The sequence below is a fragment of the Anolis sagrei genome, chromosome 5 (genome assembly GCF_037176765.1).
Source record: "Anolis sagrei isolate rAnoSag1 chromosome 5, rAnoSag1.mat, whole genome shotgun sequence".
Classification (NCBI taxonomy): domain Eukaryota; kingdom Metazoa; phylum Chordata; class Lepidosauria; order Squamata; family Dactyloidae; genus Anolis; species Anolis sagrei.
Window position 1 is genome coordinate 98,104,891 of NC_090025.1, and position 15,269 is coordinate 98,120,159.

Consider the following 15,269-nt stretch of genomic DNA (forward strand, 5'->3'; position numbering starts at 1 on the left):
GTCATTTTAGTGTTAAAACAGATTGGACTCAGGCATGTAGCCGGGGGGGGGGGGGGGGGGGCTCGGGGGGCTTCAGCCCCCCCCCCCCCCGAAATTCTCATGGTGGTTCGCGAAAAGGCCTTACTGGTGCATTACTTAAACTGTTATGTTTATTCATATCATGATCTGATCACCATACTCAATATATCCCATATGCATGGGGGTATTGGGGTAATGATACAAAAGGTTTGCTAGGGTAGACCCTCTTTCACTCAGACTCAGCCCCCCCCCCCCGAAACTCAGCCCCCCCGAAACCCCCCTGAAAAAAATTCACACACACCCCCACCCCCACCCCCAAAACAAAATCCTGGCTACGGGCCTGATTGGACTTCTAACATCACTCAGGAGATGAACCAGATCTAGCTGTTTAATGAATATTGATATTTTTCTCATTGTGTGCCAGAATCAGCACAATCAAATCGGATTTGAAATCTATATAAATAAAAATGTAATGTACGTTTGTGGAATTAATAGGACTCAAAATCCACTGGGGGAATTGACACCAAATTGGGACACGATACACCTATCAACCCAATGTATGTCCTTCACTCAGAAAAACAATGAAAACAAAAAGCAGAAAGTATTTCTAAACTGCATGTCCACAAAGGAGAAACTGCATACCCAGAAAGAGACCCATGGTCACGCCGCCTCCTCCTCGCGGGGAAACAGCCGGCCGTTAAAGCATGAGATGCCAGGTGCGTGTGCACGGCCACACACACAAGGGAGGACGGACACCATAGGAGTGGAGGTGGAGGCTTGCCACATGGAGCCCCTTCTCTTTACCTGCTATGTCAGCAGGGCAGTCTCCTCCTCCTCCTCCTCCTCCTCCTCTTCCTCCTCCTCCTCCTCTTGTTGGAAGAGGAAGGGGTGGATGAGCGGCAGCAGCGGAGCCCCCAGGCAAAGAAGAAGGGGAGGCGGAGGAAGAGAAGGAGGAGAGGAAAGTTGACGGTGCTTGAGTGAAGGACCTTCCTTCTCTCCCTCACTCCCTTCCCTTCTTTCCTCCCTCTCCTTCCTTCCTCCCTTTCTTTCCTTTTCTTCCTTCCCTCTCCTTCCTTTCCTTCTTTCCCTCCTTCCTGTCCCTCCTTCCTTCTTCCTTTCCTTCTTTTCCTCCCTCCCTCCCTTCCTTTCCTCCTCCTTTCCCTTTCTTTATTTCCTTACCCTTCATTTCCTTCCCTCCCTCCTTTCTTCATCCCCCTATTTCCTTTCCCTCCTTCCTTCATTCACCTTCCTTTCCTTCCTTCCCTCCTTCCCTCCCTCCCTTACTTTTTCCTTCCTTCCTGTCCCTTCTTCCTTTCCTTCTTTCTATGTAAGATATAAATACAATATTAAATGGGACAGTCAAGAAGTAGTGAGAGAAGGAGGGAAAGAGGGAAGGAAGGAGAGAAGGAGTGAGGGAAAGAAAGAAAGATAGAGAAGCAAAGAAGGAGAGAAGGAAATAAAAAAGTGAAAGGAAAAAGAGAGGGAAGGAAGGAGAGAAGGAACGAAAAATAGGGAAGGAAAGAAGGATGTAACCAAAGAGCAAAGAAAGGGAGGAAAGAAATAGGTAGAGATGGAAGAAAGAAAAGAAATAGGGAAAGAAAAAGAGGAAAGGAAGGAAAGAGGGAAAATAGGAGAGAAAGAGGGAGGGAACGTTGGCTACAGCAACGCGTACATCTAGTTGTTCTATAAAATTATTGATTCCTTTTTTTTTAGTTTTCTTCTTCAGCAAACAACAATATGAACAAAACATGTACATGGATTTCTAAACTGAAGTATTTTGGGCTTTAGATAAATGTTCTTTAAAAAATCAATTTCAGCCAAATCAGGCCCCATCTACACTGCCAAATTTAAGAAACCCATTTGTTTTTTCAAACCATGTAATCTAATTGTGCTGCTGCATAATTCTATTTTCAGGGTCTCACTCAGTGCTATCGAAACTTTTATAGTGTCAGACATAAAACAGCTAGTTTTCAGCACTTCATTCAAGACTATTAAATAGGCTTCAGGATAGTCACCATATGTTCAGTGTTTCTTTTTAGCCCAATATGGAGTACTTGAGCTGTGACAGTCCCATCTTTTTTCCTCTAGAGGAGCAGACTGCTGCAGAAGTTTTCTCAGAGGATATGTTCTTTTCACTTCTACTCTGGCTTCCCAGTCTTCCTCCATATCCACTGCATTTATATCAAGAGTCAAATTCCTTGGTCAAATGTAATCCATCTCCATATATTCTTACGCCATTGGCCTCAGGACCAGCCTGATACCAGATTATCTGCTTTGAACTCAACTATATAGCAGTGTAGGCTTATATAATAAGAAGTAATGGATAACAACAATTGGTTGTGTTGGATGACGTATTTAACTTTATATATTGCTTTTTATATGTATTTTAGAACTTATTTATTGTTGTTTTATGATATTTATTGTATTGCATTGACTCCTTCTGAGTCCCTACACAGAGGTTGAGAATGGGATATAAAAAGGTTCTAAATAAATAATAAATAATAAATATATTTCAGTTCTAATACTGGATTATATGGCAGTGTAGACCCAGCTGTAGTGAGTACTTTATATACAATGTCTTCAGAATATTTATTTATTTGTTTGTTTGTTTATTTACAGTATTTATATCCCCCTTTTCTCACCCCTGAGGGGACTCAAAGTGGTTTATTTATTATTATTAGCTGCATTTGTTGACCGCCGTTCTCAGCCCTTTAGGGCGACTCACGGCGGTGTACAACATATAAAAGGCAATTTACAAAAGGCAATAACAAAAAACAACATATCCATAATACAACAGTTATATAGTTACACTAAAAAATCCGCTCCGTCTCAAGTAGAATCGTAACCAATCTCATAATCCATATTCCGTTCCAGTCGTCTTTACCAAATTATTGTAGCACTTAGTTAAATGCCTTCTCAAATAGCCATGTTTTTAGGCTCTTACGGAAAGACATAAGGGAGGGCGCCTGTCTGATGTCAACAGGGAGAGTGTTCCACAACCGGGGGGCCACCACTGAGAAGGCCCTCTCTCTCGTCCCCGCCAGACGTGCCTGTGAGGCAGGTGGGATCGAGAGAAGGGCCTCCCCAGACGATCTCAAGGCCCTCGTGGGCTCATAGGCCAAGATGCGGTCCGAAAGGTATTTTGGGCCGGAACCGTTTAGGGCTTTGTAGGCCAACACCAGCACCTTGAATTGGGCCCGGTAGCAGATCGGTAGCCAGTGGAGCTGGAACAACAAGGGCGTTGTGTGCTCCCTGCATCCCGCTCCTGTTAGTAACATGGCTGCCGCGCGCTGGACTAGCTGAAGCTTCCAGGCCGTCTTCAAGGGCAGCCCCACGTAGAGAGCGTTGCAGTAGTCGAGGCGGGATGTGACCAGAGGGTGTACCACCGTGGCCAAGTCAGACTTCCCATAAATGACAAAATTTACACATAAATGACAAAATTCAATGCCTTACATTGGACACCGATAAAATGCGAATACATACTAAATTACAATAATAAAACCACAATTATACATAAATCATAATTAAAGCAATACATCAGTAACATTAAACCATAAAACAGTCTCCTCAGTCATATTGCCATTCCAGTCAATGTCCCTCTAAAATGCTACATACATCTACTGTCTGAAGGCCTGGTCCCAAAACCATGATTTTAATTTCTTTCTAAAAGCCAGGAGGGAGGGAGCAGATCTTACTTCATTTGGAAGCATGTTCCATAGGCAGGGGGCCACCGCCGAGAAGGCCCTCCTGTCTCTCATCCCCGCCAACCGCATTTGTGCTATTGACGGGAGCAAGAGCAGGGCCTCCCTGGATGATCTTAGATTACGAGATGGGATGTAGGGGTGGATGCGTTCGGACAAGTAAGCTGGGCCAGAACCGTATAGGACTGAAGGAGTTGTCTCCGTCTCATAAATGGTTCAGTACATTCAGCAAATATTAGTATTATAATATTTTGGCCTGGTTGTTGTTGTTTTAAAAAAAATATAATATATAAAAAGCTTGTGGGCTGGAAGCCATGATGAGTATGTTCCCCCAGCCCATCATTATTTGTCCTGATTGTATCAGAGCACAGGTAAGACAATGGGACACATGGAGAATTATTTGTATTTTATTCAAGGTTGTATATTCTATGGATATGTACAGAGACCTGTATAATGGAAACAGTGCTGTAAACATCCTGCTAATGGTATGTACTTGTACTTTCTTATCTTGACCACTTCAACTCTCCATGCCACAAAGTCCCCCAGAGAGGTTTTCCTGGCTGGATGTACACTGTCATATAACCCAGTATCTGATCTCGGATTATCTTCTTTGAACAGGATTATATGAGTATTTCTAGAGCTTCATCAGTCCTAAGATGTAAAAAACTCTAAAAGTCAAATCCAGCAGTTTGAATTACGGTCATAAGTGCAAGTGAAGGCAATATATTTATTATAAGAACAATACAGTTCATTCTGCATTTCCACTCTCATTCATAGATGCTCTGGAGCCATTTCTGAGCCTGTTTCTGCTTAAAAATATTTTTCTGTGGCAGGTATGATTGCTCATGTAGACAGTAAAATGTTCTTTGTGATGATAAAACTGTATTGTATGTATAGTAGACTTTTAAATAATGATGATAAAATAGGCGTTTTGCGCTACATATTTAGTTCATCAGCAAAAATGAATCATAATTTAAGTAATAATCATCTTCAGCATATCGAACTGATAATGATGTGGCCTTATAGTTAATGTTTTCAGTATAGCTAACAAATTGTGCACTCTGAATTTATTATAACGGAGGCCCTTAGTAAAATAATGGGTACATTTCTCACATTCTTATTTCAAATCAAATAAGATTGTATTTTCTTCAAAATTATATGCCCATCTTTCATTTTGTTGTACTAGTTCAATGTTTTGGATAGATGCATAACAGTTATCCAGTGATTACTCCAGTAATATTAGTTCTATTGATATTTGGTGTCTTTCAGAAGCTGTAGCTTTGACAATGTCATACAGTCATGAAAACCTTTCCGGTTTGATAACTGCAAGTTTCCAATATTTGTGTTTCCAAGAAGAAACATAAGGAGGGCTGCACTCCTGTACATATTTAAATGAATGCAAATCTTTCTGAACACTATGAGATTTACTTCAAAGTCAATATGTGCAGGTTGCACTAAAAATGATTTAGGTTTGTGGAAGAGCTGAAAGGCAAACACAAAGAATAATAATGTGCCATGTTATAAAATGCTCATTATATTGAATTTAGACTTAGGCCCCATCTACACTGCCATTATAATGAAGGTTGAACTTTTGATTATATGAATGTGCAGATTCGTACAATCCAGTTCAATGCAATTCAATCTGCATTATATGAGTCTACACTGGTCCTATAATGCAGTTTAGCCTGCATTATTTGGCAGTGTAGATGGGACCATAGTTATTCTTGGAGTAGACCTACTGAAATAAATGGGCCTTAACTGAGTCATAATTGATTAAAACATATAGCAAGTCTCGGCTAGATATGACTTAATTTGGATTAGATCTTGAAATGTTATATTCGAAAATAATCAGTAATATACTATTACTGCTACATCTGAAAATTAGTTTAATGACATTAAATGATAGAAATTAGAATAGAAATAATCTATTCCCACTAACAGTAATAATTTAATAATTGTTTAATTAGTTGATTATTGTTATTTTTTTTAAAGTAAAAGGATGTAAACATGGAATTTACAGAGAATAATGTGTTGACTCCAGGGACATTTTGTTTTTAGCCTTTACAAAATGGCTCTTAAATGTTTTAAAGTTCTCTTGAACAATCTGGATCCCCCAATGTAGTTCAGTGAATTGATTGAATTTTAATAAGTTATCTAAAGAATGTGATGCAGAATGGGAAGTTTAAAGAGGATGTCCTGAGTTGCTCTTCAAAAACAGTCTTTAGACAATTTTGAAAATAAAAGTAAAATACTTTACTTCAGCAAACACAAAGGATAAGCAAATTCAATTGAAAAGTGCAAAAGAAAACAAGAAAGTCTTAATCCAGACACAAATTAAAGTCTCTTACGAAGTCCCAAAAGAAACATCAGTCTTCCATCAGACAATGGACAATGAACTAAGTTCTTAGCGGCAGACACAAAGCAGATTCCATAGGGGTGAAAACACCGGTACCAGGGTTGTTGTTACCAGCAAAAAGCTGACTACTCCTGCTACTGATTTATAGCCCTGAATTCCCCACGCAGGAGGTGCTAGGGCATCTCCCAATTAGCTCAGCATTTTTAGCAGCTATCCTAGCAGAACGCCATCTGTGCTGTCTCTTTTCATCTCTCTAGAAACTTTCAAACCTTCATCGTCTGATTCTTCTTCTCCCTCCAATTCCTGAGCACTTCCTTGCTCCCCTTCCTCCTCCTGAGATGAGGAATCCCTAACAGAGGAGGAGGAGAGGAGAATGGAAGTGAGCAGAATGGGAAGTATAAAGAGGTAGAAAAAGCCAAGGAATGAGAAGAAACTGAGTGGAATTGGGAAAACATTCAACTGTATCAGTGTGAACAAAACCAAACACACTAAAGGATCACCCCAAATTATAATATACAATGAAACCAGAATAAAATCAGTGTTGGACTCAACCCCTCCCCTTGAGGGTCACAATTCACCACCAAGCTCCAGGAAAGATCAATAGGGGGCTGTGCGAGCAAACTAATAGAACTGATATTTTGTAGGACCTATGGCTGCTTGACAGGTAAGCAAACAAATTGCTTACCCCACCTGATTCTTTTTCAGAGAAGGACTCAGCTTTTCTTTCCATTCTTCTTCAATTGCTATCTTTTCTGGAGGCATTTTTCTAGAACCTCAGTTATCTCCTGCTACATTAAGAAGATTTGCTGGGCTAATAACTGAGCCATCATGCATTTCCTCTAGTCTTAATCTTCCTAATCAGCCAGAAGAGATTTCTACGATACGAAATTTGGATGTTCTTAAATAATTAACTCACCGTATATACTTGGGTATAAGCCTAGTTTTTCAGCCTTTTTTTTTAGGCTGAAAAAGCCCATTTGGCTTAGACTCAGGTGAGGGTCCTGGTGGGAAGGTGTGGGGCTAAAACAAAGGCTTCTTTTAGCCTCATGCCTTTCTGCAGGACCCTCACCCCTCCACACAGCAACCCAGCTCTCCTTCCTCTCCTCTCTCACTCAGTGTGCACCTTCCTCTCCTCCTCTCTTGGCGCCAGTCTTCCCCACTTTTCCTTATTCGTATACACACAGCATTTTCCCCAAAATGTATAGTTAAAATAAATGATCATGATTATTGGAAGGATACATAAGCACATTTACATTCAGGAAGGTTAGAATAATGATTTAATCAGACTTCAACAGTCTTAAATTACAGTTTTATGTAAATATTCAAAAATATTTAACCTACTGATGCCTCAATTAATGTCATTTTATTGGTATCTACCATATATTCTGGCATAGAAGTCAAAAGTCAGGGGTCCTCTTATATGCAGGAGTCGTCTTATACGCGGGAGTACTCTTATACACGGGAGTCGTCTTATACTCTGGAGTAGCCTTATGCATGGGAGTTGTCTTATATGCGGGAGTACCCTTATACACTGGGAGTCGTCTTATAGAGCGGGTGCTGAAACTTTCAATCCGGATTGGAGAATCTGTGGTTGCTGCATATTGTGGGGGGAGCTCAAATATGGCAGTGGCCGCGTCCCTGCCATATGCAGCAATTGTATGAAAGCATTAAGGGCGACACTGTACAAGTACGGTAGAGGAAAATCCATCCATCAGGATTCGTGGACTTAATGTGGTCCCGATGGTGAGGTGAAGGGCCGCCTCACTGGGAAGGTGTAAGTGAAGGGCAGAGCAAGCTGCAGGCATCCGGGGCGCCTGGGGTATGGAAAAAAGAGATAGAATGACCCTGGGCCCAGAAAAACACACCTCTTTTACTTGTCTGGCCCACCCTTGTATCCTATTACCGTACCTCCTCCTCTGCCTCTCAGATCTTTCTCCTGAAGACTGCAGTGAAGTGGTGCAGGTGTGCATGTGCGAGATCTGAGAGGCAGAGATGGAGGTACAGTAATAGGAAAATTACCATATTGAAATCAAATCTGATGCTTTTAAAATTTTTATTTGGTGTGTGTTGGAAGAGGGGTAGTCTTATACGGCTGGAAAAGTTGGGGGTCGTCTTATACGCCCAGTTGTCTTATAAGCCGGAATATACGGGTATTTTTATTTTAAAATTTATCAGTAGCTGCTGCATTTCCCACCCTTGGCTTATAATCGAGTCAATACGTTTTCCCAGTTTTCTGTAGTAAAAAAAATTCCTCTAAAAGCATGCATGTATGAATGTGCACATGCCCACTTCCTTTGATTTCAAGTGCCTATAATAAAATATCGCTAAATAAGTAGAAAGTGGATGATAGCTTTTTTTAAAGGATGGCAACTGTCCAGTTTTGACATTGCAGAATTTGTGGCAGCCTGGAGAATTGTACAAAATGTGGGATATAAATGTTCCCATGTACACCTGAGAAAAAGCCATTATTGTGTTCCCTGTTCATGGTGTTTTAAAGACATGATGATAGTGTACCGTATAATTTAACAATTCTAGAAAGACACTTTACAAGTTGATAAATATGTAATAAGTGAATATGAACTCAATATTGGGATGGGTTAGCTGACAGATGAAATACGCCTGGATCATATGAACCCTCTTTGTTTAATCTTTTGAAAGCTGTCAAAAATTACTAGTGCAATAAGTACATAATGCTCCCACACTGACATAAATTTGGAACTTGCAGAATAAACTGTGGAGATTTACGAAGATGGAGGAACTACATTTTAAAAGTTGATACCAAAAATGAATATGAAACAGTTTGTGAATAGGTGCATATAATGCGAGGGCATTATTTGGAATAATTTATACATGATACATTCAGTTTTGAATAATGTATTAGCTTGAATACATTCTGTATGGGGGAAAATTGAAAGGGGCACACATTTATGATACTTGTTTTCTGTATTCAATGCAGCATTTTCAGCTTCAGCTCTTACAGCATTCTTGTAAGTAATACACAATTTTGAGAAGGCCATTGAGTTGCATGACAAAACAGACCTTGTACTGATTTCTTTGGAACACATACTCACTTGTAATCTCTTCATGCACTGACATGCCGTTGATTTTAGCAATAATATAAACATCCTCTAATATGGGGAACTTCAATTTAATAATTATGTTTCCAAAATATTAGAATGTGGCATATAATTTTAAAGCATCAGTGAATTGTTCAGTAGGTTTATGATTAAACACCGTAACTGTTGGGACATGTTCTATGTGTTCTTTTGATAAATTTGTTTTCATCCTTGCTAACCCAGTAAAATATATACCGTATATTCCGGGGTATTACACGACTGGGGCTATAAGACGACCCCCCACCTTTAGCACACAAAATATAGAGTTGGGGATATACTCACCGTTTAAGATGACTCCGCATTTCCAGTCCTCTAGGCCTGCCATGCGGTTGCCCCTGGGCCTCTGGGCTGCTTCCTGTGCCACCTCCAGAAGGGCCTCCCCTGCTGCTCAGGCCGCTCTCCTTCTTCCTGCTGCCATGGCGTCTCTGGCTCCCAGCCCCGTCAAGCCTCGCGAGAAGTGCCTCTTCTCCTGCGAGACAATGTTGTCTCGCAGGTGAAGAGGCACTTCTCTCGAGGCCTGGCCAGGAAGAAAGAGAGCGACCTGAGCAGAAGGGCTTTCCGCGCTGGTCAGGCCACTCTCCTTCTTCCTGGCCAGGACTCACGAGAATCTCTTTTTCTCCCACGAGACAATGTTGTCTCACTGGAGAAGAGGCGCTTCTCATGAGTCCTGGCCAGAAAAAAGGAGAGCGGCCTGAGAAAAAGGGATTTCCGTGCTTGTCAGGCCACTCTCCTTCTTCCTGGCCAGGACTCCCGAGAACATCCTCTTCTCCCACGAGATAATGTTGTCTCTCTGGAGAAGAGGCACTTCTCATGAGTCCTGGCCAGGAAGAAGGAGAGCGGCCTGAGCAGAAGGGCTTTCCACGCTGGTCAGGCCACTCTCCTTCTTCCTGGCCAGGACTCACGAGAATCTCCTCTTCTCCCGCGAGACAATGTTGTCTCACTGGAGAAGAGGCGCTTCTCAAGAATTCTGGCTAGAAAGGAGAGCAGCCTGAGCAGAAGGGCTTTCCGCGCTGGTCAAGCCACTCTCCTTCTTCCTGGCCAGAACTCGTGAGAACCTCATCTTCTCCTGCGAGACAAATGTTGTCTTGCTGGAGAAGAGGCGCTTCTCACGAGTCCTGGACAGAAAGAAGGAGAGCGGCCTGAGCAGAAGGGCTTTCTGCGCTGGTCAGGCCACTCTCCTTCTTCCTGGCCAGGACTCCCGAGAACCTCCTCTTCTCCCACGAGACAATGTTGTCTCGCAGGTGAAGAGGCACTTCTCACGAGTCCTGGCTAGGAGGAAGGAGAGTGGCCTGACCAGTGTGGAAAGCCAGGAAGAGAGGAAGGATGGGGAGCCTGGCCGGGAGGCTGCCATGAGCCAAGGCAGTGGAGGTGGGAGCGGCGGAGGAGGAGGAGGGGAGCCTGTGGACCAATGCCCTCCACACCAAAAGATCTACCGGTAATTTTATTATTATTTTAATTTTATACCCAGGGTACTAGATGACCCCCAAAACTTTATAAAGTTTTACACACCTAAAAGTCGTCTAGTACCCCAGAATATACGGTAAGTTTATATTCATTAGATAGTTGAACTGAAAAGGCTTATTATGAGATACTTGAGTTGTTAGTATTTATCTTCCTCTCCTAAATCTCTCTCTGACATTAAGTGAGGTATATTCCAAGCAGGTTGACTGTCAAACACTTACAGAAGCTACATTTTTAAAAGTTTGCTTTCAGGTTTTCAGAATGGGAGCTTGTGCATAATGCAGTGAGAAGAGAACATGGATGTTTCCAACCAATATAGGAAGATAATGGATATGCTTCCCTGAAAAAGCCATATAACCACCCACAAAGCAAGCATGGCTTTTGCCCAGTCGCACATTATGACAGCTAGAAGGCATCAGCACAGTCGACTCATAATTGAAGTTGATGAGTACAGCTCCAACCCAACACAGGCGTTCACGTTCTACAACATTAACCAGGGACGTTTCCAGCCCCCACATGTGCAAATGTAAGTAGAATAGTTCTGTTATTGTTATAGCGCAGCTTTCTGAATGGTTATTGCTATGTCAGTATGGTATTTGATGGGCCAGTCAAAAATGAGTATCTAGAGAATATTTGGATGAAACAGGTATATTCATTAAGGGATGCAAGGTGTTATTCTGTGCTGATGCGCCTTACTTTTTAATAAAATGTCAACTAATAATACAGAAATGTTTAGTATGGACAGAATTGTACTAAAAATGATTAGCTTCACAGCATCCTTATGTGAATTGTTGTTTTTAAAATGAAACCTTTAATGGAATGATCCCCATAGTTTGGCTAGAGATTCACAAATAAAAGACTGGCAGCAACTAATGTAATACAACGGGCACACATCTGATTGGCTTTAATACTGACAGTATTTGAAAGATACAGGGCACTTAGAGTGTAATTAAATTAATGTGTTTGTTTGATGTTTGCACATAGCAAAAACATCTGTAAAGTTTATTGTTCTGGAGGTGATTTATTTTTAATGCAACATGGAGAATTATCACTGCAAAAGTGGAAGCACTAATAGCTAAACGAAGAATTATAATTTACTGTAAAAGATGTGCTAAGGAAACGGAAAATTCCACAATAATATTTTCCTTATTAGGTTAGTGGACAACTTCATTTTGATAAAGCAAAACACAGTAGTGTGTTTAAATCAGGGGTCGTCAAACTAAGGCACGGGGGCTGGATACGGCCCTCCAAGATCATTTACCCGGCCCCCGCACAGGGTCAAACTAAGTTTGAAACTATTTGAAAGCACACAACAACAACAACAACAACAACAACCCTATCTCATCAGCCAAAAGCAGGCCCACACTTCCCATTGAAATACTAATAAGTTTATATTTCATAGAATCATAGAATCAAAGAGTTGGAAGAGACCTCATGGGCCATCCAGTCCAACCCCCTGCCAAGAAGCAGGAATATTGCATTCAAATCACCCCTGACAGATGGCCATCCAACCTCTGCTTAAAAGCTTCTAAAGAAGGAGCCTCCACCACACTCCGGGGCAGAGAGTTCCACTGCTGAACGGCTCTCACAGTCAGGAAGTTCTTCCTAATGTTCAGATGGAATCTCCTCTCTTGTAGTTTGAAGCCATTGTTCCGCGTCCTAGTCTCCAAGGAAGCAGAAAACAAGCTTGCTCCCTCCTCCCTGTGGCTTCCTCTCACATATTTATACATGGCTATCATATCCCCTTTCAGCCTTCTCTTCTTCAGGCTAAACATGCCCAGTTCCCTAAGCCGCTCCTCATAGGGCTTGTTCTCCAGACCCTTGATCATTTTAGTCGCCCTCCTCTGGACACATTCCAGCTTGTCAATATCTCTCTTGAATTGTGGTGCCCAGAATTGGACACAATATTCCAGATGTGGTCTAACCAAAGCAGAATAGAGGGGTAGCATTACTTCCTTAGATCTAGACACTATGCTCCTATTGATGCAGGCCAAAATCCCATTGGCTTTTTTTGCCGCCACATCACATTGTTGGCTCATGTTTAACTTGTTGTCCACGAGGACTCCAAGATCTTTTTCACACGTACTGCTCTCGAGCCAGGCGTCCCCCATTCTGTATCTTTGCATTTCATTTTTTCTGCCAAAGTGGAGTATCTTGCATTTGTCACTGTTGAACTTCATTTTGTTAGTTTTGGCCCATCTCTCTAATCTGTCAAGATCGTTTTGAATTCTGCTCCTGTTGAACTATTGGCTATCCCTCCCAATTTGGTGTCGTCTGCAAACTTGATGATCATGCCTTCTAGCCCTTCATCTAAGTCATTAATAAAGATGATGAACAGGACCGGGCCCAGGAAGGAACCCTGCGGCACTCCACTTGTCACTTCTTTCCAAGATGAAGAGGAAGCATTAGTGAGCACTCTCTGTGTTCGTCCACTTAACCAATTACAGATCCACCTCACCGTAGTTTTGCCTAGAGCTTGTTAAAATTGTTCTTCATTTTAATTACTATATTGTTTATATGTGATTTTTGCACTACAAATAAGATATGTGCAGTGTGCAAAGGAATTCATTTATGTTTTTATCAAATTATAATCCAGTCCTTCAACAGTTTGAGGGACTGTAACCTGGCCCTTTGTTTAAAAAGTTTGTGGACCTCTGGTTTAAATTATCTATTTGCATATAATATCTTTAAGCCTGCTACTTTGTTCTAGTTCAGTGGTTGCCAGCCTCTTTTTGATCAGGGACCACTTGACCAGGGACCACTCCAATATTAGTACCAAAAGAGTTACGAATCCATTTTTGGTCAACTTTAGATTTGATTTGGTTATTTGGGGTGCTCATTCAGAAAATTGCATTGGATAGACCACATCTACTCTAGTTTCTGATACAGAATATATGCCATCCAGTAGTCACCATCTACTCACCCACAGAAAACCATCTATATAAATAAAAATGTAATGTTTGTTTGTGGGATTCACATAATTCAAAAACCACTGGATGAATTGACACCAAATTTGAACAGAATACACGTATCACTCCAACAAGTGACCATCACTCATGCAACACTGAAAAACACAGCAGAAGAAACATTAAAAGCCAAAATAAAAAATAAATAATACAACACATGCACATAACCATCCACACACACACAAATATATATACACACAAAGCACATATACACATAGACGGCCACAGCGATGCATGGCAGGGGATGGCTAGTATATAATAAGCCTCAGCACTATACACAGACCAGTCGCTCTTGTATCAACAGTGTGGTAATGATAAGGACCATATTTTAGTTCTTGTAGACCACTGGTGGGCCATGGAACACAGGTTGGGAAACACTGCTCTAGTAAGATCTGAATTTGGTGAGATGTGAAGTATGGCCTTACAAGAGAATTTTTTTTTTAGGGGAGGCACGGGTAGGGAAGGAATTGTAGAAGGACATTTTAAAAATTAACGTAGCAGTGGTAAGAACTGAAATAATGCCATGTGATAATCTAAGTAGACTTTCACTTTAGAATTATCTGTGATATCAGGACAGGTGAATCTGCTAAGTTACTGAAGTGGGACAGAGACACTGGTGGGAAACACAGGCTGGATTTACTCTAGCAAATAATGCAATTTAAACCATTATATGGGTACACGCCGGACCTATATTCCAATTCAGCCTGCATTCTTTGGCAATATAAAACCAGCTATGGTTAGAATCCAATATCAAGAGAGTTTTGGTACATTTTCCCCCTTTCAAGAAACTGTAAAAGAAATATTATTTCTACTAAATCTGTTTTTCTATTTTTTTTTTAAAAAAAATACACACAAAATCTTTGCTTATTAAAATTTAGAGAAGGTAGCTGTGCACTGCTTGCTTTATCGGCAGTGGTATATGGCAGCATTTTTGGAATTGCAACCACTATGAATGGAGGGTGGGTGAGATTTTAATATTTGTGTTTTCATGGATGTATCTGTTTCTTTTTAAAATATTGAAACATGGAATGTTTATTTGGGGGGCTGTATTTTTAAATATGGTTCTGGCCCAACTTACATGTCCGAACGCATCTCTCCTTATGAACCATCTAGGACCTTAAGATCATCTGGGGAGGCCCTGCTCTCGTTACTGCCTTCGTCACAAGTATGTTTGGCAGAAACGAGAGACAGGGTCTTCTCGGTGGTGGCTCCTGGGCCGTGGAACACCCTCCTTATAGATATTAGATCAGCCACCTCCCTTTTAACATTCTGGAAAAAAGTCAAGACGTGGCTTTTTGAAGAAGCGCTTGCAAATGCAGAGTAACTGACACAGGAAAATTAAACAACTAGACAGTGAGTCCGGACAACGCATTTAATAAGGAGACACTATGAATTTATATTTTATTGATTTGTTTAGTTTTTATTGTATGTTATGTTTTTAATTGTATTTATGACATTGTAAGCATTGAATTTTGCCCTGTTAACCGCCTTCAGTCACCTACAGGCTGAGAAAGGCGGCATACAAATACAGCAAATAAATAAATAAATATGGAAGTATCTATTAAATAGTAAATGCATTCTTGCCTTCTTCTGAGGCAAAAAGAGCATGGCTTGCCCACATTTACCCAGTGGGTTTCCATGGCTGTGTGGG

General features: G+C 41.2%; 1 protein-coding gene across 4 annotated transcripts in view; it reads left to right on the top strand.

Annotated features, from left to right (window-relative positions):
- The window catches only part of MPPED1 (metallophosphoesterase domain containing 1), a 124,477-nt gene that overhangs the window by 21,941 nt on the left and 87,267 nt on the right, over nt 1-15,269 (top strand). For 2 of the 4 annotated variants that reach the window (XM_060778168.2, XM_060778170.2), the window contains exon 2: nt 10,894-11,178. In XM_060778168.2, coding sequence (XP_060634151.1) covers nt 11,027-11,178 — 152 coding nt within the window. In that variant the 5' untranslated portion in view covers nt 10,894-11,026. The remainder of the gene's footprint in view (nt 1-10,893; nt 11,179-15,269) is intronic. The other 2 variants (XM_060778169.2, XM_060778171.2) reach the window with 1 other exon arrangement.